This window comes from Myxine glutinosa, chromosome 3 (assembly GCF_964187855.1).
Source record: "Myxine glutinosa chromosome 3, kmMyxGlut1.1, whole genome shotgun sequence".
NCBI lineage: Eukaryota > Metazoa > Chordata > Myxini > Myxiniformes > Myxinidae > Myxine > Myxine glutinosa.
The window spans coordinates 1,139,042-1,161,396 of NC_136263.1; the positions used below are offsets into that span (position 1 = coordinate 1,139,042).

The 22,355-nt window shown below is 48.9% G+C and overlaps 1 protein-coding gene across 1 annotated transcript in view; it reads right to left on the minus strand.

Moving 5' to 3' along the window:
• The window catches only part of NCAPH (non-SMC condensin I complex subunit H), a 204,855-nt gene that overhangs the window by 103,013 nt on the left and 79,487 nt on the right, over positions 1-22,355 (minus strand). Inside the window, exons 8-10 of the mRNA XM_068111352.2 lie at positions 14,734-14,831; positions 4,855-5,045; positions 1,573-1,721 (exon numbers count right to left, since the gene is read on the minus strand). Coding sequence (XP_067967453.2) covers positions 1,573-1,721; positions 4,855-5,045; positions 14,734-14,831 — 438 coding nt within the window. The remainder of the gene's footprint in view (positions 1-1,572; positions 1,722-4,854; positions 5,046-14,733; positions 14,832-22,355) is intronic.

A 22,355-nucleotide genomic window follows, 5' to 3' on the forward strand; every position in this document is an offset into this window, starting at 1 on the left:
GAAGAAGTATGGATGAATGGATGAATGGATGAATTTGAATTTCATCGGGTCCAAAAATCCAAAAAAATGGACGAATTTCAATGTTTCCCGAAACAAATTCAAGAGTATGGCACAGAGGACAACGCGCAAACTTGGATAAAATTGGCGTTTGAGCGAGCATTTCCAGGTTTATGTACGCCATTCAATTTACGAATCTCTGCATTGAATTAATTATTGATTTGATGTGCCTTACCACTGTGTACAGAACCAATGAAGTATGGATTCTATACAGTGCTATTAATAACACCTAACGTGCATGGCACACACACAATATGTTGCACATGTGTCTCCATGTATGCTCAAGCGTGCACACACCAAGTCTCTTGGTACAAGGAAAGTGGATTGCACAAGTGCATCATGCATGCAAAACTGCAAAGTCTTCATCTGTTAGCGCTATTAACTTGCTACTTGCTTATATCAATGCAGCGCCTGCTTCAACCTCGACCCGATACGTCTTGTTTACACTAGGTTTGCTAAACCTTCGTTTATCGTTAAGATTCGTTAATATTGTATCGTTAAGATTATATCGTTAAGATTGTCATGTCATGTGCCTGCTCCGTGAGATTAAATATTTTTACATTTTCACGTCGCTCAGCGCAAAAATTAAATTGTGCGAAAATTTCCACTTCTACAGTAGTCAACAAACAAACGAACAAACAAGAAGACGTCATGCAGAGCACGGTACTTGCAAAATCCACCCCATCACACCCCCCCCATGCCCCCACCCCAAAAAAGGTTGTCATTAATCCATCAAATTGTCCATTTCATCAAGATTAAAATTGACGATCTTGATCAAAGCTCAGATTAACAGAATGAAAAATGACGATTTTTCATCTGAAAATTGATGATTTCAGGAGTTTCACCTTCAGTTGACCTTTGACATCAAAAATAGTTGGTTTTCCTATTTAGTGACTCAATGTGCAAATGCTGTTCAATTTTCAAGTCAATCGGATAAAAATTGATGCTTTTTTTTTTTTCAGATAAAAATTGATGATTTTGGAAGTTTGACTTTGAGTTGACCTTTGACCATTTGACCTAAAAAAAAGTTGGTTTTCCAATTTAGTGACAATATACAAATGCTGTTCAATTTTCAGGTCAATCAGATAAAAAAATGGCGATTCCAGATGACCTTTGACCTGTGACCTCAAAATCAATAGGCTTCTCCCTTATGACCAGCTCTACCATCTGGTAAAATTTCGTGAAGATCGGTTTAAAATTGTGACCGGTAGGCGAGTGACAAACAGACAAAGTCAGACAGGCAGACAGAATAACAAACTCAACCAATCAATATATTTGACAAATCTTCGATTTTGCAAGTAACAAAGCCGCAAACAATCATTGCGGAAAGAGAAGGCTATTTAAATTCTAACATTAAATGGCGATCAATCATTATTAGATGTTAACATGTGGATTATAAAGAATGAAAATGAAATGAGAAAATCGCAAACAGAAGAGTGCAAAATGACCGGTTCCGTCACCACAAGCACCATGCAATCATCAGCTGATTCAAAACTCGATAAAATGTGGTCTTACGTTTCCTGAATGGTCTCAACGTCCAGTGATCTGGACCGACCCAGCCCTCCATGACCTTAGGGTTGAAGTAGGAATACTCTCCTGGATTCAAGGCAAGCTTCTGGCTCAGAGCAGCAACTCCGACATCAGCCACGCTCATCACAACGTCTCTGCACACAATCAGTGGTAACGGTCGGGGAGTTAGCTTGGTAACCTTCAAAGGTTCAGACTTGACCCGGATGTGCACATAATCAGTGGTTAGGGTCGGGGAATTAGCTTGGTAACCTTCAAACAACGTCTCTGCACATAATCAGTGGTAACGGTCGGGGAGTTAGCTTGGTAACCTTCAAAGGTTCAGACTTGACCCGGATGTGCACATAATCAGTGGTTAGGGTCGGGGAATTAGCTTGGTAACCTTCAAACAACGTCTCTGCACATAATCAGTGGTAATGGCCGGGAAGTTAGCTTGGTAACCTTCAAAGGTTCAGACTTGACCCGGATGTGCACATAATCAGTGGTAACGGTCGGGGAGTTAGCTTGGTAACCTTCAAAGGTTCAGACTTGACCCGGATGTGCACATAATCAGTGGTTAGGGTCGGGGAATTAGCTTGGTAACCTTCAAAGAACGTCTCTGCACATAATCAGTGGTAACGGCCGGGAAGTTAGCTTGGTAACCTTCAAAGGTTCAGACTTGACCCGGATGTGCACATAATCAGTGGTAACGGTCGGGGAGTTAGCTTGGTAACCTTCAAAGGTTCAGACTTGACCCGGATGTGCACATAATCAGTGGTTAGGGTCGGGGAATTAGCTTGGTAACCTTCAAACAACGTCTCTGCACATAATCAGTGGTAACGGCCGGGAAGTTAGCTTGGTAACCTTCAAAGGTTCAGACTTGACCCGGATGTTTGGTTAAAGGTCGAGTAATATTGTTGTGTTTGTGGGGAGCGCAGCACTTATTTAAATTAAGGTATTTACACCCATTTGTCTTCACATCCATGAAAGGACCTTCGAACCCAGTATTGAGGAAGCCTAGATGGGGATAAGTTGTCCTGTTTGTTTTGCGCCACTGGGAGGCAGAGCTGTAACCATCTTGTTTCAAGGATCACGACATTGAATTGAACTCAAGTTTGAAACTTGTTTTCAAAGAGCATTTCAGAGCGTGAAAGTCAGAACTTTCCTCCGAAGGTATTTGGACTTCAACTTCATTTCAGACATTTACATGGTTTCAGAGTTTATATTTTGATGATTCGCCTGTGATATGATTTAACAGATGTTTATATAAATCGTTTAAAATAAAAAAAACCTTCAATTTCTGATATTTTGCCTTTTCATTTGGGCTTCCCAATTGAAGCCCCGCCAGTAGGGCGAGTACCGTTGCTAAACCACCTTTAGAGGCCATTTTTCCCCGCAAAGCGGGGGTTGGCCTTTTTCGGGAACCGTGGTTGTTGTTGTTTTTCGGTCCCCTTTTTGAAGCAATGTTCAAAAAGGGGACCGAAAAACAACAACAACCACGGTTCCCGAAAAAGGCCAACCCCCGCTTTGCGGGGAAAAATGGCCTCTAAAGGTGGTTTAGCAACGGTACTCGTCCTACTTGAGTACCGTTGCTAGTTTGTAAAAATTCCCATTGATCGGTTCAGCACTTTCGGAGAAGCTGTTATGGCGTCACAGGCCATGTCAGCCAATGCAAGTCAAAATTGCCGAAACAAAATTCGTGATGTACTAAGTTACATCGGTATGTATACTCAGTTAAAGTTTCGTAAAGCTAGCTATAACGGTTTTCTTGGAATCGTCTCCACATTTAGTTAGAATAATTATAATAATAATCTTGACACGAATAATAGGCTTCCAGTGGGAACCTCCCTTGATACTAATAAAGAGAAGAAAGACAATAGGGTTCTAGAGCCTGAAAGGCACGTGGTTCCCTAATTAATACCTCACTAGATCCTAAATAACAGAAGAAAGACAATAGGGTTCCGCAGCCTGAAAGGCACGTGGTACCCTAATTAATACCTCACTACATCCTAAAAAACAGAAGACAATAGGGTTCTGCAGCCTGAAAGGCACATGGTACCCTAATTAATACCTCACTACATCCTAAAAAACAGAAGACAATAGCGTTCCGCAGCCTGAAAGGCACGTGGTTCCCTAATTAATACCTCACTAGATCCTAAATAACAGAAGACAATAGGGTTCCGCAGCCTGAAAGGCACGTGGTACCCTAATTAATTATTAATAAAAGCTTAGGTTATGTTAATATTTGGAAAAAAAAAAAAAAGGATAAAATAAAGGCAAAACAAACCGTCCATTCTTTCAATTTAAATTGGTGCATATTACATCACAAACACTATGGAAGAAAATATAATTCCTAGTCGTGTTCATTTGCTTTATACCGTGTTCCCCAGCCCTTCCCCTTCCACAGATCTACCGACGTCCTTGTTCTCTTCTGTTGTTGTGCTTGTGTGCTTCCCTCTCTCTCCCCCTCTTGTCCCCCGCTCCCTTCATTGTATGTTTTATGTGTCTGTGAATGTTTTCATGTTCAATGTGTTAGCTCTTACATGAGCCTCGATTCTGTATAGAAACACTCCACAGAAAAGCATAAGTACCCACAATGCAATCCCAATGAACTCCTTGCTAAATAAAGGATGAGGGCAAGTTTTACCTCATTTTTTGATGCAAGTCACCAAAGCTTTCATCTAATGTTATGTATTTCTGATGTTATTAAATGATGATTCTTTCAGCACGATGTAGAAACCAAGATGACAGACACAAATAACTGCCTTAATTTCAAATATAATTAGAGGGATGGAGTACGACAAGGTAGGCCATGGATTGCTAACAATAAAATAACAGGTTGTCCGGGCGGCCTTGAGGTATGCCTCTCGACTCTGAACCGTATAGCCTGGGATTGAATCTCAGCCGAACTATAAAGTGCCATCCTGGTGTCTCGCAGGCAGGGCAAGGCGATGTGCGTACGGTCCCTCGGATGGACGTTAAACTGTGGACATCCCAACCGTCGCTAGTTACTGGACATTAAGGATCCGATGGTGTCCTTCCTTTGAGCTATCACTGCCACCCTGAACAAATTACAAATTCCTGCCCGAACCTACACAAGGCACTGCATCAGCAGCACAGAACCTACACAAGGCACTGCATCAGCAGCACAGAACCTACACAAGGCACTGCATCAGCAGCACAGAACCTACACAAGGCACTGCATCAGCAGCACAGGTGTCCCACAGACAATGATGCTATTCCGCAGCCCATCTGCTGCATCGGAGAGAAGTCAAAGTAAAAACAACGTACCGCTTTACATCAGGTGCAGTCTTCGCCCAGGGTGCCTTACACTCATCGCCAAAGTCATCACCAGGAGGATCTTCATCTCCATCACCTTCCACATGATCCCCCCATTCTGCATTCCCATTGTCTTCTTCTCCCAAGAAGTAAGGCTCAATGTTGGGGTTAAAAGTCAGCTGGCTGGATTTCACCATGTGCTTCTGGAATACAAATAAATTATTCCAAATACAGTATTGGCTTTTTCTTCTCAGACAACTTGGAATAAAATAAAAACGGTGGTGAAACCTTTTTTCTATTCATTGGCGGTTGTTGAGGGGGTTCAAATGCTCGAGGAGTTCTGGGAATCTCACGGAGTTTGTGAAAGAAAAAAAACCCCGTCATTATTTACTTTTAATGATGTGTTGTTGAACCAGGGAGGAAGCAACGCTTATCGAGAACTACCTGGTATGTAGAGGGGAAAGTGGAGTCGGTGGAGATCGTGGAGGAGGAGGTGCGGACAGCATTGAAGAGGATGAAGAAGGCAAGGGCAGCCAGGCATTGAAGAGGTGTGTACAGATATGATCATTGCAGCGGGAGAAGTCGGAGTCAGTTTGACGAAGAGGATGTTGAATGTACGTATGAGAAAGGGAGGAGTTCTGTTCTGGAGGAGTGGAGGACAGGGTTAGTTGTGCTGATATGGAAGGGGAAGGGAAATGTTCAAGATTCAGGGAACTACAGGGACATTACACTCCTTAGTCACGTCATGAAGGTGCTGGAGCGGTTTCTGGATGGGAGGATAAGGAAGAGCATGGAGAAGGAGATCGGAGAAGAGCAGAGGCAGCTGGTGGAGAAGAGGTTGAAGGTGCAAGGTGAAACGGCATTGGAATTTGTGGACAAGGAGAAGGCCTACAACACTGTCCCGAGAGAGATGGTGATGGCAACACCGAGATAGATGGGAGCGCCGGAAGCAGACGTTTGGTTGGTGGAAGGGATGTACTAGGGAACTAAGGGAAGACTTTTGGTTGGTCCTGGGATGTCTGAGGAGTTCAATGGGAACATCTGTTTGAGACAAGAAGGATCTCTCAGCTCACATGTTTATCATGGTGATGGAGTTGGTAAGCAGGAAGATAAACATGAGGGGTATTCTGGGGAGGATGTCGTATGTGGACAATCTGGCTGTTATGGTGGAGAGTGGGCGGGAGATGCAGGAAGTACCGGGGGAGCGGAAAGAGGCATTTGAGAAACACGGGCTGAAGATGAGTATGGCGAAGACGGAAGTGATGTGGGTCACACAACAAAGAAAATAAATGAATATCAGGCTAGAGGGGAAGGAGATCAGACAAGGAAATAGGTTTGAGTGTCTGGGTGGAACAGTGACCAATGATAAGTCGGAGGCAGAGGTGTGGAGGAGGATTCAGGTGTGTGTGAATGCATGGAGGAAACTGGAGGGATTAATGTCAGACAGAAAGATGTCAAGGAAATTGAAAGGGAAGGTTCGGATGTCGTGTGTAATGCCAGTCCACCTTTACTGTCTCTGCCCGAGCTGCAAGTTTGCGAGAACAACTGGGTGAGGAGGATTGTGGCAGTGAAGATTGTGGAGAGAAGGAGAACGGATGAACTGAGAGAGGAGATTGGTGGGAAGATTGGTGAAATGTCGGCTGAGATGGACTGGACACTTGGTGAGGGTGGACAAACAGAGCAGGTAGGTTGAGGGTGCAAGGTAAGAAGAAAAGAGGTATATTGCGGTTTAGATAGGAGGATTGTGTGAGGAGGGATATCAGTCAGGTTTCTGTGAAGTCGGTGATAACACGACAGGGGAGGGGAAGGAGGGGAATGAAGAAATAAGTCATGATCGATGAAGTGGGAGGGAAGGGTTGAGGCTTTGGAGGTGGAGGGAGGGTGGGGGCGGGGGGAGTTTCGGACTTTCATTTGGGAGGAAGGGGCAATGGGGGGAGGGGTTGAGGAGTTTGTTTGGGGGAGAGTGGCAAGGAGTTGTGGTCGAGGGGTCTTTGAAGAATGGGAGTAGGAAGGGGATTAAAGGCTTAGGGTTGGGAGGGGGAGGTTGAGGACTTTAGATTTGGGAGGGGGATTGATTGCTTGGGATTGGTAGGCATGGCAGGGGTAGAAAATTGAAATCACATTTTACATTGCATACTAGTTGTTCCGCGAATCTCTGTTGGTTATTAGAAGTAGCAGAGTATCCGCCTACGGCCGATATTAGTCCAATAATGCAACATACCTTTATTTGGGTGATGTATGGGCAACTAACTGACAGGTCCCTCAATCGCTCCCGTAAATTAAACGAATAACGCAAGTTACCTGCATGAAGCAAAAACATGCCTGCTGCTTATAATTTAAAACACCTCACTGCACTGGAAAACTTTGGGACAGGGATAATGTACGGTAAAGGGTGGGACTTGTAATACCCTCTCCCACCTACAGGTGGCGGTACACAGGATGATGCAAAAACAGAAGCTGTTGTACTTTACACACATCAAGCGTGCAGAAAAGGAAAGTCTAGAGAAGTCACCCATGCCGCAAGCCTGGTGTTGGTTTAACGGTTACCGTGGCTGTCTTGGGATCACAAGGTCCTGGGTTCAAACCTCTGTCATGCCATTGAATTAACACCACGTGGGGTGGACTCAGCCTGTCATCCTTCCGAGGTCGGCAAATCGAGTACCAGTTAACTGGTAATTCCCTGTGTGTCACAAGAGGCGACTAACAGGGTTGGTGGCAGGAAGGGCATCCGGCCATAAAACATCGCTTCAAATAGGGTACCACGGTACCCAAAAAAGGCCAACTCCCGCCCTGCGGGGAAAAATGGCCTCTAAAGGCGGTTCAGTGTGAGACACATGGACTACCACAAAAACAGAAAAAAGTAGAATGGCCTTTGGTAGAGAGCACACCTCCGCCAGACTGAACAGTTTACGTTTTTTATCCCACTGATGGGCCAGATCTGCATCCGGACGTGAACCAAAATCTAATCGGCTTGTTCTTGTCGCCTACCCAACTCGTCCACAAAGTTTCATCCAAATCCGGCCACAATGTTTGGAAATAGCGTGTGATATATTGTTTTGTAAGCCGTATATATATATTTTATTTCATGATGTCGAGTCTCCTCAGGCAATTATGGCATTGCCTTTCTATGGCTGGTAAACATGGGTAAGTGTGTGGTATAGACAGGGGGTCGCCACTCCTCTCCGTCCCTCTGCTGGCTGTTGGGGAATTCACCCTCTTCCGCCCGTGCTGTTGGAGTCGACTGGACTCTCATCCATCAGTTGTGCAGAGCCATCTGCCATTTAAACCGCATGGCAATATATATATTATTATATATTTTATAGACCCATCTCTGTAGGATATATATATCTATATATATATATATCTATATATATATATATATCTATATATATATATACAGTAGTGACCCCTAATTCCGAACGCCCCTCATCTCGAACTACTCTAATTCCGAACCGTAAATTCGAGAAAATTTTGTCCCTAATTCCGAATCTATTTCTATAACCGAACCGCCAACATAGCGTTAGCGTCGTTCATATTTCCCGCCGCGAGCGTCGTTCATATTTCCAGTGCTGAAATTAGAGAACTGTGCTTCCATTGGTCTAAAACACAGGCCATTGTTGAAAACTGGCACCCTAATAAAGCAGTGGTTAACAGGAGCATTAACTTGAAAAGTTAAGAAAAGTCGCCAACACCAGGCAACTTTGGAGAGGTGGTTCTCTAAAGAAAGCAAGCCTTGTGAGCCCCAACCCTCTACAAGTGGTGTTAAGAGACAAAGAGAGCAAACACCAGAAGCACAGTCATCTGATGTTAGCTTGGAAGGTGCCTCACCTTCCAAGCAATAAAACCCTCTCCCTCCTTCCTCCTCTCCAGCTTCCACATGCACCATCAGAACTCTCCACTAAGGTAAATGCAGTTATTTTCATGTTAGTACATTTATTTCTTTTTTTTATTATTATTATTATTAGATATTTAGGGCAATTACTCATCTTATTTTACCTTGAATCATGTGTATTTGCAGTTAACAGTGTCTTGATAATGGGTTTTTGGGGTCCAGGAACGGATTAATTCACTTTCCATTATTTCTTATGAGGAAAATAGTTTCTAATTCCGAACTTTTCCCAATCCGAACTGCCGCTGGAACGAATTAAATTCGGATTTAGAGGTCCCACTGTATATCTATATATATATCTATATATATATATATATATCTATATATATATATATTTCTATATATATATATATCTATATATATATCTATATATATATCTATATATCTATATCTATATATATATATATATATATATATATATATATATATATATATATATATATATATATATATATATGTTGAAGGAGCTGGGCTCCAACGCGAGTTGAAAGAATTGACGCGACCAAAGATGGAAATTCGTCCGAGTAGGTTTAATAAATGTATCACACTCGGGTACTCTGAAAAGCTCGTTTGTCGGGCAGCAATATATATACACATTTATGTCGGGAAGTTTGCCCGGCAAAAGCTATACCGGGCATGCCCGGGTATCAAGGGCGAGCCTTGGAAAGGCAAGCCTGGACCTGCCCGGGCGTGTTTGGCTGCGGCCTGGCAAGTCGAGGCTGGGCGTGCCCGGGCGCTCTGGACGAGCACTGGAAAGGCGATAGCGGGCATGCCCGGACGCTCTGAGCGAGCCCTGGAAAGGCGATAGCGGGCATGCCCGGACGCTCTGGGCGAGCCCTGGAAAGGCGATAGCGGGCATGCCCGGACGCTCTGGGCGAGCCCTGGAAAGGCGATAGCGGGCATGCCCGGACGCTCTGGGCGAGCCCTGGAAAGGCGATAGCGGGCATGCCCGGGAAAGACGAGACCGGGCGTGCCCGGGAGGTTCGGGCGTGCCCGGCCGTGTTCTGGCCGGTGCAAGGTGATTGTGTGCGTCCAGCGGTAACCGCTACACACGCCCCTCCAGAATCGACCTGCACCGGCAGGGTCAATTTAAGGGGGGTCCGGATGACCCGGCCAAAGCGACCCCTGGAGGGTCGTGGGGAGGGGTCCGACGTGGTGGTGGGTGGTCGAGCGGGGGGAACTGTGGACGGGGGGCGGCCTCGCCGCGGAGGAAGGGCCAACCGTGGTGGTCGGTCGACGTCCATGTGCGCCGGTTTGAGGCGGTCCACAGAAATCCGGTCCGGCCGGCCGCCGAAGTCGACGATGAAAGACTTGTCGCCCCGTCGCAGGACCCGGAAGGGCCCGTCGTACGGCGGCCGGAGTGGCCCCCGGTGCGCGTCATGACGCACAAAGACGTACTCCGCTGTGCGAAGCGCCGGGGGGACGTAGGACTGGGGGCCACCGTGGCGGGACGTCGGCACGGGGGCAAATCGTCGGGCGGCCTCCTGGAGGTCCGAGCACTGGCGAGCGGCGGACCAGGGACGGGTAGCGTCGGGCACGAATTCGCCCGGGACGCGTAGCGGCTGGCCGTAGACGAGCTCGGCGGCGGACACCTGGAGGTCTTCCTTGGGGGCCGTGCGAAGGCCCAAAAGGACCCACGGCAGCCGGTCGGCCCAAACGTCGTCCTGAAGGCCGGCCATGAGTGCGGCCTTCATGGAGCGGTGAAACCGCTCGCACAACCCATTGGCTTGGGGGTGGTAGGCCGTGGTGTGGTGCAGCGTGACCCCCAACGAACGGGCGACCGCGCCCCAAAGCTCAGACGTGAACTGTGGGCCGCGGTCGGACGAGATGTCTGCTGGTGCGCCGAAGCGCGCGACCCAGGTGGCGATGAACGCCTGCGCCACGTCGGCGGTGGTGGTGGAGGTGAGGGGCACGGCCTCCGGCCACCTGGTGGTCCTGTCCACCATGGTGAGCAGGTGGGTGAACCCCCGCGAGGGGGGCAGGGGACCCACCAGGTCCACGTGGACGTGGTCGAAACGCCGTTCAGGCACGGCGAAAGGTGCCAGCGGGGCCTGGGTGTGGCGGTGGACCTTGGCTCGCTGGCAGGCCGTGCAGGCGTTGGCCCAGTCGCGGATGTTTCGTCGAAGGCCGTGCCAGACGAAACGCGCCGACACCAGCTTCTGAGAAGCTTTCCGGCCCGGGTGAGAAAGGCCGTGGATGGAGGCGAAGATGCGGCGCTGCCAGGAAACGGGCACGATGGGGCGAGGCTGGCCCTGGGAGACGTCGCAGAGCAGGACGGTGCCCGCGAAGGGGATGTCGGCCAGGCGGAGGCCCGTGTCCGCCGCGCGGAGTGCCTGCACCGAGGCGTCGGTGGTCTGGTCGGCCGCCATGAGCACGAAGTCCACGCCGAGGTGGACCACGGTCGCGCTGGCCCGCGAAAGGCAGTCGGCCACGGCGTTGTCTTTGCCGGCGACGTGCTGGATGTCCGTGGTGAACTCCGACACGGCGGAGAGGTGGCGCTGCTGGCGGGCCGACCACGGCTCCGTGACCTTAGCCATTGCGTAGACCAACGGCTTGTGGTCGACGAAAGCCGTGAACGGGCGGCCCTCCAGGAGGTGTCGGAAATGGCGAACGGCCAGGAATAGCCCGAGCAGCTCGCGGTCGAACGTGCTGTAGTTTAACTCGTTCGGCCGGAGTTGCCGGCTGAAAAAAGCGAGTGGCTGCCAAACCCCGTCCACCCATTGCTCATGGACGGCGCCCACCGCGTAGTTGGAGGCATCCGTAGTGAGGGCGATGGGCGCGTTGAGCACCGGGTGAGCCAGCAGCGTTGCGTCGGCGAGGGCCCGTTTGGCGCTGGCGAAGGCCGCGTCCATGGCCGCGGACCAAACAATGTCATGCTTGGCCGGCTTGCCCCGGAGGGCCTCGTAAAGGGGCCGCATGAGCTGAGCAGCGCGGGGCACGAATCGGTGATAAGAATTCACCATGCCGAGGAACTCTTGGAGGGCCTTGATGGAACGGGGACGCGGGAACGTGGTGATGGCCTCGACCTTGGTCGGCAGCGGCACGGCCCCGGTCTTGGTGATGCGGTGGCCCAAAAAGTCAACGGTCGTCGCGCCGAAGTGGCATTTGACCGGGTTGACAATTAAGCCGTGCTCGCTGAGGCGACCGAACAGTGTTCGGAGGTGGAGGAGGTGCTCGGCGCGGGACGTGCTGGCGACGAGGATGTCGTCCAGATAGACGAAAAGAAACGGCAGGTCGCGCAGCACGCCGTCCATCAAGCGCTGGAACGCCTGGGCCGCGTTCTTGAGGCCAAACGGCATCCGCAAAAATTCGAACAGGCCGAACGGCGTGATGACGGCCGTCTTCGGGACGTCGGCCGCCCGGACAGGTACCTGGTGGTAGCCCCGTATCAGGTCAATTTTCGAAAAGATGACCCGTCCCGCCAAACGGGCGGAAAAGTCCTGAATATGCGGGATCGGGTCCCTGTCGGGGGTGGTAGCATCATTGAGACGGCGGTAGTCGCCACACGGGCGCCATCCACCTCCCGGCTTTGGCACGATGTGCAGTGGCGAGGCCCACGCGCTATCGGAGCGCCGCACGATGCCGAGGTGCTCCAACGCGTCGAATTCGGCCTTCGCCACGGCGAGCTTGGCTGGGTCGAGGCGGCGGGCCCTGGCGTAGACCGGCGGGCCCGTAGTGGGTATGTGGTGCTCGATCCCGTGCCGCACCGCGACGGCCGAAAACGTCGGCCGCGTGAGGGCCGGGAATTCCACGAGCAGGCGAGCGAACTCGTTCGTTGCCGGGAGGGCGCACGCCAGTTCGGTCGGCACGGAGCTGCTCATTGTGCACGCCAGGGAGCTGAAGGTCTCGGCGTTGACAAGGCGACGTCGTTTGACGTCGACCAGCAGCCCGTGCGCGCAGAGGAAGTCGGCGCCCAGCAAAGCCACGGGGACGCTGGCGGTAACAAAAGTCCATTGAAAGCGCTGGCTGCCGAAGCAGAGGGTGACGACGCGTGGGCCGAAAGTGCGTATAGCCGAGCCATTAGCAGCGACCAAAGAGGGGCCGCAAACTGCGTCCAGCCTGTCCTGCTCGAAGGCAGGTATGACGCTCAGTTGGGCGCCGGTGTCGCACAGGAAACGCCGCCCAGACGCTTTGTCCCGAATAAACAGCAAGTTGCCCGAGTGGCCGGCGCTCATGGCTGGGAATGAACGCCGGCCCGGCCGTTTCCCGACCTGCCGAAAGTGCACGGGGGCCGGCACGTCCGAGCCTTGTGTCCGAACCTGGCGTGGTAATAACACCACGCCCGGTCAGGTGGAGGCCCCGGCCGTCGTGTCGGAAGCGGGCAGTGCGGCGTGTCGGCCGCCAGTTGCACCGGCAGTTCGGCCTCCAACCGCGCAGGGCGCTCGGGCGTCGCCTCGGACGGCGGCGGGCTCCAGGTAACCGCGCCGATGTGCTGGCCCGCCGAGGAGATCTTATCGGCTTCCCTGGCGAGGGCGCGGGAATCCGTGATCAACGTGCCAGCCAGGGCGAGGCGTACCGGGTGAGGCAGCTGGCGAAGGAACAGCTCACGGAACAGAAAATCCGGAGAGTGCTCACCGAGCAACGAGAGCATATAGTCCATGCGCTCGGACGGGCGCGTGTCGCCGAGCTCGGGCAGGTCAAGCAGGCGCCGTGCGCGTGCTGCCGGTGAGAGGGCGAAAGCGTCGAGGAGGAGTGTCTTCAGCGCATCGTATTTGTCAGCAGCCGGCGGGTGCTGGAGGAGGCTCAAGGCGCGGGCCGCGGTGGCGGAACCGAGCGCCGCCACAACATGGTGGAAGCGGGTGTCGTCCACGGTGATGCCTCACAGGGCGAACTGAGAGTCCGCCTGAGCGAACCAAACAGCCGCGTGAGCCTCCCAGAAGGTAGGCAGTTTAAGCGTCACTGCCGTATCCATGTCGGTAGGTCACCAATGAAGGAGCTGGGCTCCAACGCGAGTTGAAAGAATTGACGCGACCAAAGATGGAAATTCGTCCGAGTAGGTTTAATAAATGTATCACACTCGGGTACTCTGAAAAGCCCGTTTATCGGGCAGCAATATATATACACATTTATGTCGGGAAGTTTGCCCGGCAAAAGCTATACCGGGCATGCCCGGGTATCAAGGGCGAGCCTTGGAAAGGCGAGTCTGGACCTGCCCGGGCGTGTTTCGCTGCGGCCTGGCAAGTCGAGGCTGGGCGTGCCCGGGCGCTCTGGACGAGCACTGGAAAGGCGATAGCGGGCATGCCCGGACGCTCTGGGCGAGCCCTGGAAAGGCGATAGCGGGCATGCCCGGACGCTCTGGGCGAGCCCTGGAAAGGCGATAGCGGGCATGCCCGGACGCTCTGGGCGAGCCCTGGAAAGGCGATAGCGGGCATGCCCGGGAAAGACGAGACCGGACGTGCCCGGGAACAGTGAGTCCGGGCATGCCCGGGAGAGGCGCATCTGGCCGGTGCAAGGTGATTGTGTGCATCCAGCGGTAACCGTATGTATATATATATATATATATAAATAAAGTCCTTCAAAATGTACCTGTTGAGAAACACGCTGTCTAAAATGGGATGATTGTATAACAAGTTCCAGTACATGCGAGAATGCGTAGATCGAGACCAAAATTGGTTCAACATCATGATAGGATGGATGAGAGAAAGTAAAAATCATATCCCAAAGCAAGATGAACGATGAACATTAGAAAGTCAGTGGGTAGGCAAATGGTCCAGATTGGAAGCAAAACTGCTTAGAAGGATCTAATGGAAGCTGGAATTAATGTGGAAGAAGCAGAGAATGTAGCCCAAGATAGGAAAGGGTGAAGAGCCGTGGTTCAGGCCTTATGCTGTGTGGCAACAGGAAGATAAAGAATAAAGATAAAATAAAATGATGGCCAGTGTCAATAATCAAATATGAATTACTCAACAATGAAGCAACAATGTGAAAAGGTTCAAAAATTATTGTTGTATATACAGTACTATGTGTGGCTGCACAAAAAACAAACATTCGTGCTTTATCACCTCGACTGCTGCTTCGTCCTCGTCGCTTTGTGAAAATGTGAAGAAGGCAAACGAAGGACAGAGTTCCTTCTTATCAAATGAAGTCTCCAAAAACAGATCTGAAAATGAAGATAACAGATACAACGTGCGTGCGGAGTAACTTATTCTGCGTCTCCAAAAATGAAAAAAAATTATATATAAAAAACAACAATTCACAGAATTTTACAAAATTCACAGACCGAAGGCATATCAAAATTCACAGACCGAAGGCATACCAAAATGATCACAGCATAAAACAAGAGCAATCGGAGATTGCAGGCCCTCGCTAGGACATGTTTGTGTGGTGCATTTTGTGTGGTGTCTGTTTCGTGTTGTTTCGGATAAGGTTTGTTTTTATATCCAAGATGGCTGCCAAACCACCTGCCTTATGACATCACCATTTTCACACTATATGCAGCAATGGTGTGAGATGATATTTGTGAAACTTCGCATCGATAGGGTATAAGCACTTTCAGAGAAACAATTTTTAAAAATATTTTATTTAAATCCAATATGGCTGCCAAACCATGTGACCGGACTTTTTTCCCAACATTATATCCCCATGGGGAGTCGAATATATATATGGTTGAAATTTTGCATCGATCTGTTTAGTGCTTTCAGAAAAAAAGAAAAAAATAACACCTTAAGAGGCCATTTTTCCCCGCAAAGCGGGGGTTGGCCTTTTTCGGGCACCGTGGTTGTTGTTGTTTTTGTTGGTCCCCTTTTTGAAGCAATTTTTACGGCCGGATGCCCTTCCTGACGCCAACCCTTTTTGCCACCTTTAACGACAAACAGGGAATTACCAGTGAACTGGTACTCAATTAGCCGACCTCGGAAGGATGACAGGCTGAGTCAACCCCCCTGGCGTTCATTCAGCGATCGACCGGGATTCGAACCCAGGATCCTAAGCCAGCACCCTTGCCGCTACACCAACACCAGGCCTAAACACTACACGACACCAGGCAACACACTACACCAAGCACCAGGCTTGTTTAGTGCTATCAGAGAAGAACAATAATTTCATTTACACAGATTTTGCATAAAATCCAATATGGCTGCCAAATAATGTGACCTATAACTTAATCGTTTTCAAACTTTATTCCCCAAGGCTAGTAGATCACGTGGGTGGAGTTTCACATCGATCTAGTAAGCCGTTCTGCAAAATAAGATTTTTGAAGGTATTCATTTTCAATCCAATATGGCTGCCGAACCACGTGACTGATGACGTGATCAATTTAATTCTGACATACAATTATTGTACAGATCACGCTCAAGGAATTTCAAACCGATCGGATCAAGCGTTATACTCGTCCAATTATGACATCATAATGAAGACACCGATGACATCATCACGAATACATGTTGTTCCCCATGGTGAGTACGAGAGGGTCACTCGGGAGGGTGCACACCTCGCCCAGGCTTGAACGGGTGACACTTTGTATCCCACCAATCGGCCTGATCTGCATCCAGACCTGAACCAACGTCAAATCAACTTGTTATTTTCTCTACCCAAATAATCCATCAAGCTTTGTCTGAATCTGTCCACAACTGAGACATCGTGCTATATATTGCTTTGTCCGAATTTGTCCACAACCACAACTGTCCACAACTATGTCCATCCTTTTGCACCTCTTTAACTGAAATCACCCCAGCTGCCCTGCCATCCTTTTGCACCTCTTTAACTGAAATCACCCCAGCTGCCCTGCCATCCTTTTGCACCTCTTTAACTGAAATCACCCCAGCTGCCCGGCCATCCTTTTACACCTATTTAACTGAAATCACCCCAGCTGCCCTGCCATCCTTTTGCACCTCTTTAATTGAAATCATCCCAGCTGCCCTGCCATCCTTTTACACCTATTTAATTGAAATCACCCCAGCTGCCCTGCCATCCTTTTACACCTCTTTAATTGAAATCACCCCAGCTGCCCTGCCATCCTTTTACACCTATTTAATTGAAATCACCCCAGCTGCCCTGCCATCCTTTTACACCTCTTTAACTGAAATCACCCCAGCTGCCCGGCCATCCTTTTGCACCTCTTTAACTGAAATCACCCCAGCTGCCCTGCCATCCTTTTGCACCTCTTTAATTGAAATCACCCCAGCTGCCCGGCCATCCTTTTACACCTCTTTAACTGAAATCACCCCAGCTGCCCTGCCATCCTTTTACACCTCTTTAATTGAAATCACCCCAGCTGCCCGGCCATCCTTTTACACCTATTTAATTGAAATCACCCCAGCTGCCCTGCCATCCTTTTACACCTATTTAATTGAAATCACCCCAGCTGCCCTGCCATCCTTTTACACCTCTTTAATTGAAATCACCCCAGCTGCCCGGCCATCCTTTTACACCTCTTTAACTGAAATCACCCCAGCTGCCCTGCCATCCTTTTACACCTCTTTAACTGAAATCACCCCAGCTGCCCTGCCATCCTTTTACACCTCTTTAACTGAAATCACCCCAGCTGCCCGGCCATCCTTTTACACCTCTTTAATTGAAATCACCCCAGCTGCCCGGCCATCCTTTTACACCTATTTAATTGAAATCACCCCAGCTGCCCTGCCATCCTATTACACCTCTTTAACTGAAATCACCCCAGCTGCCCTGCCATCCTTTTACACCTATTTAATTGAAATCACCCCAGCTGCCCTGCCATCCTTTTACACCTATTTAATTGAAATCACCCCAGCTGCCCTGCCATCCTTTTACACCTATTTAATTGAAATCACCCCAGCTGCCCTGCCATCCTTTTACACCTATTTAATTGAAATCACCCCAGCTGCCCTGCCATCCTTTTGCACCTCTTTAACTGAAATCACCCCAGCTGCCCTGCCATCCTTTTACACCTATTTAATTGAAATCACCCCAGCTGCCCTGCCATCCTTTTACACCTATTTAATTGAAATCACCCCAGCTGCCCTGCCATCCTTTTACACCTATTTAATTGAAATCACCCCAGCTGCCCTGCCATCCTTTTACACCTCTTTAACTGAAATCACCCCAGCTGCCCTGCCATCCTTTTACACCTCTTTAACTGAAATCACCCCAGCTGCCCGGCCATCCTTTTACACCTCTTTAATTGAAATCACCCCAGCTGCCCGGCCATCCTTTTACACCTATTTAATTGAAATCACCCCAGCTGCCCTGCCATCCTATTACACCTCTTTAACTGAAATCACCCCAGCTGCCCTGCCATCCTTTTACACCTCTTTAACTGAAATCACCCCAGCTGCCCTGCCATCCTTTTACACCTATTTAATTGAAATCACCCCAGCTGCCCTGCCATCCTTTTACACCTCTTTAACTGAAATCACCCCAGCTGCCCTGCCATCCTTTTACACCTATTTAATTGAAATCACCCCAGCTGCCCTGCCATCCTTTTACACCTCTTTAACTGAAATCACCCCAGCTGCCCTGCCATCCTTTTACAAAGAGGAACAGATTCAATTTTGGGTTCAAAAGATCAAAGGTGAAGGATCATGGGTGCTTTAAATAAAAACCATTTTGTTGCCACAATAACTTGTGAACTACTTACTGTTCAAGAATTACAAGTAAACTTGGCATAAGTATGAACCGGAATACATAGACGAACATGAACCGATTCAATTTTGAGGGTGCAAAGGGTGCAACAGGTCAAAGGTCATGTGCCTTTTCAGAATTATTGTGCAGACAATAACTCTAGTTTGAAGCATGCCATCATCATCTCTCTCTCTCTTCCATTGCACGCTCTATCCCATGTGACCTTTCATATTTCACATGACCTCTAATTAAGATCAAACATAACATGAGCTTGACCTCCAACACGGGCAGAGAGTGGCATGTCCAATTATCCATCCACCGAATGTGGCAAATTCTATTTCCTCGTTTTGTCCATTCCGGCAATAAGTCAATGACGCTTCGTGACAGCATCATGGGGCCTTTAAAAACGAGAAACTAATGCGAGAAGACAGCCGGCTTAACGTCCATCTGAGAGGTGGCACACCGATGCATTCAATGCCCAAGTCGCCCAATCGATGCCCCGTCTGCGAAGCACCAATCCAACAGTATATAATAGGGCCGAGAAGAATCAAACTCAGAGTTAACCCTGTGCACTTTTCATCAGGACTAAATAGATACATCTTTAAACTGATAACAGTCGTGTAAGAAAAACATGCTCTGAACAATGCAAGAAGCAACATTCCAAGAGGGATACCCAGGGCCTCCTGCATACCTGAACGACTTGAACGAGTTTGGACAGGATATCCTAAATGGCTGCTTAGTCTCGGGATTGCAAAACAAACCTTGCAGAACGAGTGCTTTTTCTATTGCCTTGGTAACACGTGATTAATAAGAACAGACGTTACCTGCCACAAATGAAGTTTTAAATCCATGATGGGCAATTATCGGTGGAATGTTATTCCGGGATAGGATAATCGGTGCAGTCGTTTTACAACGGTAGCTCGGCGTGTCACGTCTTGCAAACCCAACGGATACTTTCCCTCTGACATGGGAATCCACATTGTGCCGTCATCCAGCCATGGGTGTGGGTCTTTAGCCAAGACTTGTGAGCAAAGCAAAGACAATGTTGTTGCCCCCTCTCCCCGCCGACGTGCATTCTTATGCGCGAGGGACCTCTCTGTGCAAATCACACCGAGGCGTGGCACGGCTCGTTCAGAAAGAGAATGGGAAAAGGCAGTACACGTGGCACAGCTCGTTCAGAAAGAGAATGGGAAGAGGCAGTAAATGTGGCACAGCTCATTCAGAAAGAGAATGGGAAGAGGCAGTACACGTGGCACAGCTCGTTCAGAAAGAGAATGGGAAGAGGCAGTAAACGTGGCACAGCTCGTTCAGAAAGAGAATGGGAAGAGGCAGTAAACGTGGCACAGCTCGTTCAGAAAGAGAATGGGAAGAGGCAGTAAATGTGGCACAGCTCATTCAGAAAGAGAATGGGAAGAGGCAGTACACGTGGCACAGCTCGTTCAGAAAGAGAATGGGAAGAGGCAGTAAATGTGGCACAGCTCATTCAGAAAGAGAATGGGAAGAGGCAGTAAACGTGGCACAGCTCGTTCAGAAAGAGAATGGGAAGAGGCAGTAAACGTGGCACAGCTCGTTCAGAAAGAGAATGGGAAGAGGCAGTACGCGTGGCACGGCTCGTTCAGAAAGAGAATGGGAAGAGGCAGTACACGTGGCACAGCTCGTTCAGAAAGAGAATGGGAAGAGGCAGTACACGTGGCACAGCTCGTTCAGAAAGAGAATGGGAAGAGGCAGTACGCGTGGCACGGCTCGTTCAGAAAGAGAATGGGAAGAGGCAGTAAACGTGGCACAGCTCGTTCAGAAAGAGAATGGGAAGAGGCAGTACACGTGGCACAGCTCGTTCAGAAAGAGAATGGGAAGAGGCAGTACACGTGGCACAGCTCGTTCAGAAAGAGAATGGGAAGAGGCAGTAAACGTGGCACAGCTCGTTCAGAAAGAGAATGGGAAGAGGCAGTACGCGTGGCACGGCTCATTCAGAAAGAGAATGGGAAGAGGCAGTACACGTGGCACAGCTCATCCAGAAAGAGAATGGGAAGAGGCAGTACACGTGGCACGGCTCGTTCAGAAAGAGAATGGGAAGAGGCAGTACACGTGGCACAGCTCGTTCAGAAAGAGAATGGGAAGAGGCAGTAAACGTGGCACAGCTCGTTCAGAAAGAGAATGGGAAGAGGCAGTACACGTGGCATAGCTCGTTCAGAAAGAGAATGGGAAGAGGCAGTAAACGTGACACAGCTCGTTCAGAAAGAGAATGGGAAGAGGCAGTACACGTGGCACAGCTCGTTCAGAAAGAGAATGGGAAGAGGCAGTAAACGTGACACAGCTCGTTCAGAAAGAGAATGGGAAGAGGCAGTACACGTGGCACAGCTCGTTCAGAAAGAGAATGGGAAGAGGCAGTAAATGTGGCACAGCTCATTCAGAAAGAGAATGGGAAGAGGCAGTACACGTGGCACAGCTCGTTCAGAAAGAGAATGGGAAGAGGCAGTAAATGTGGCACAGCTCATTCAGAAAGAGAATGGGAAGAGGCAGTAAACGTGGCACAGCTCGTTCAGAAAGAGAATGGGAAGAGGCAGTAAACGTGGCACAGCTCGTTCAGAAAGAGAATGGGAAGAGGCAGTAAACGTGGCACAGCTCGTTCAGAAAGAGAATGGGAAGAGGCAGTAAACGTGGCACAGCTCGTTCAGAAAGAGAATGGGAAGAGGCAGTACACGTGGCACAGCTCGTTCAGAAAGAGAATGGGAAGAGGCAGTAAACGTGGCACAGCTCGTTCAGAAAGAGAATGGGAAGAGGCAGTACACGTGGCACAGCTCGTTCAGAAAGAGAATGGGAAGAGGCAGTACACGTGGCACAGCTCGTTCAGAAAGAGAAATGTGGCACAGCTCATTCAGAAAGAGAAATGTGGCACAACTCATTCAGAAAGAGAAATGTGGCACAGCTCATTCAGAAAGAGAATGGAAAGAGGCAGTAAACGTGGAATGGACCACAAATGCTCAGATAGTTGCAGTTACAAAGATTTCACTGGAATAAATAACAACAATGAAAGGGACGATGAGTGTGCTTGGTTACAATCCTTTCATGGAATTGCGCGAACAAGGTAATTTTGAGACATGCAAACAAAATATACTCATTATAGTGTGACCAATAGCTATTGTCCATACATGATCTGTTGGGTAAGGATTTTCATAACAAGGCATTTAAATAAACACACACCGAGGTTCACAAACAAACACACACCGAGGTTCACAAATAAACACACACCGAGGTTCACAAACAAACACACACCGAGGTTCACAAATAAACACACACCGAGGTTCACAAATAAACACACACCGAGGTTCACAAATAAACACACACCGAGGATCACAAATAAACACACACCGAGGATCACAAATAAACACACACCGAGGTTCACAAATAAACACACACCGAGGTTCACAAATAAACACACACCGAGGTTCACAAATAAACACACACCGAGGTTCACAAATAAACACACACCGAGGTTCACAAATAAACACACACCGAGGTTCACAAATAAACACACACCGAGGTTCACAAATAAACACACACCGAGGTTCACAAATAAACACACACCGAGGTTCACAAATAAACACACACCGAGGATCACAAATAAACACACACCGAGGTTCACAAATAAACACACACCGAGGATCACAAATAAACACACACCGAGGTTCACAAATAAACACACACCGAGGTTCACAAATAAACACACACCGAGGATCACAAATAAACACACACCGAGGTTCACAAATAAACACACACCGAGGTTCACAAATAAACACACACCGAGGTTCACAAATAAACACACACCGAGGTTCACAAATAAACACACACCGAGGTTCACAAATAAACACACACCGAGGTTCACAAATAAACACACACCGAGGTTCACAAATAAACACACACCGAGGTTCACAAATAAACACACACCGAGGTTCACAAACAAACACACACCGAGGTTCACAAATAAACACACACCGAGGTTCACAAATAAACACACACCGAGGTTCACAAATAAACACACACCGAGGTTCACAAATAAACACACACCGAGGTTCACAAACAAACACAC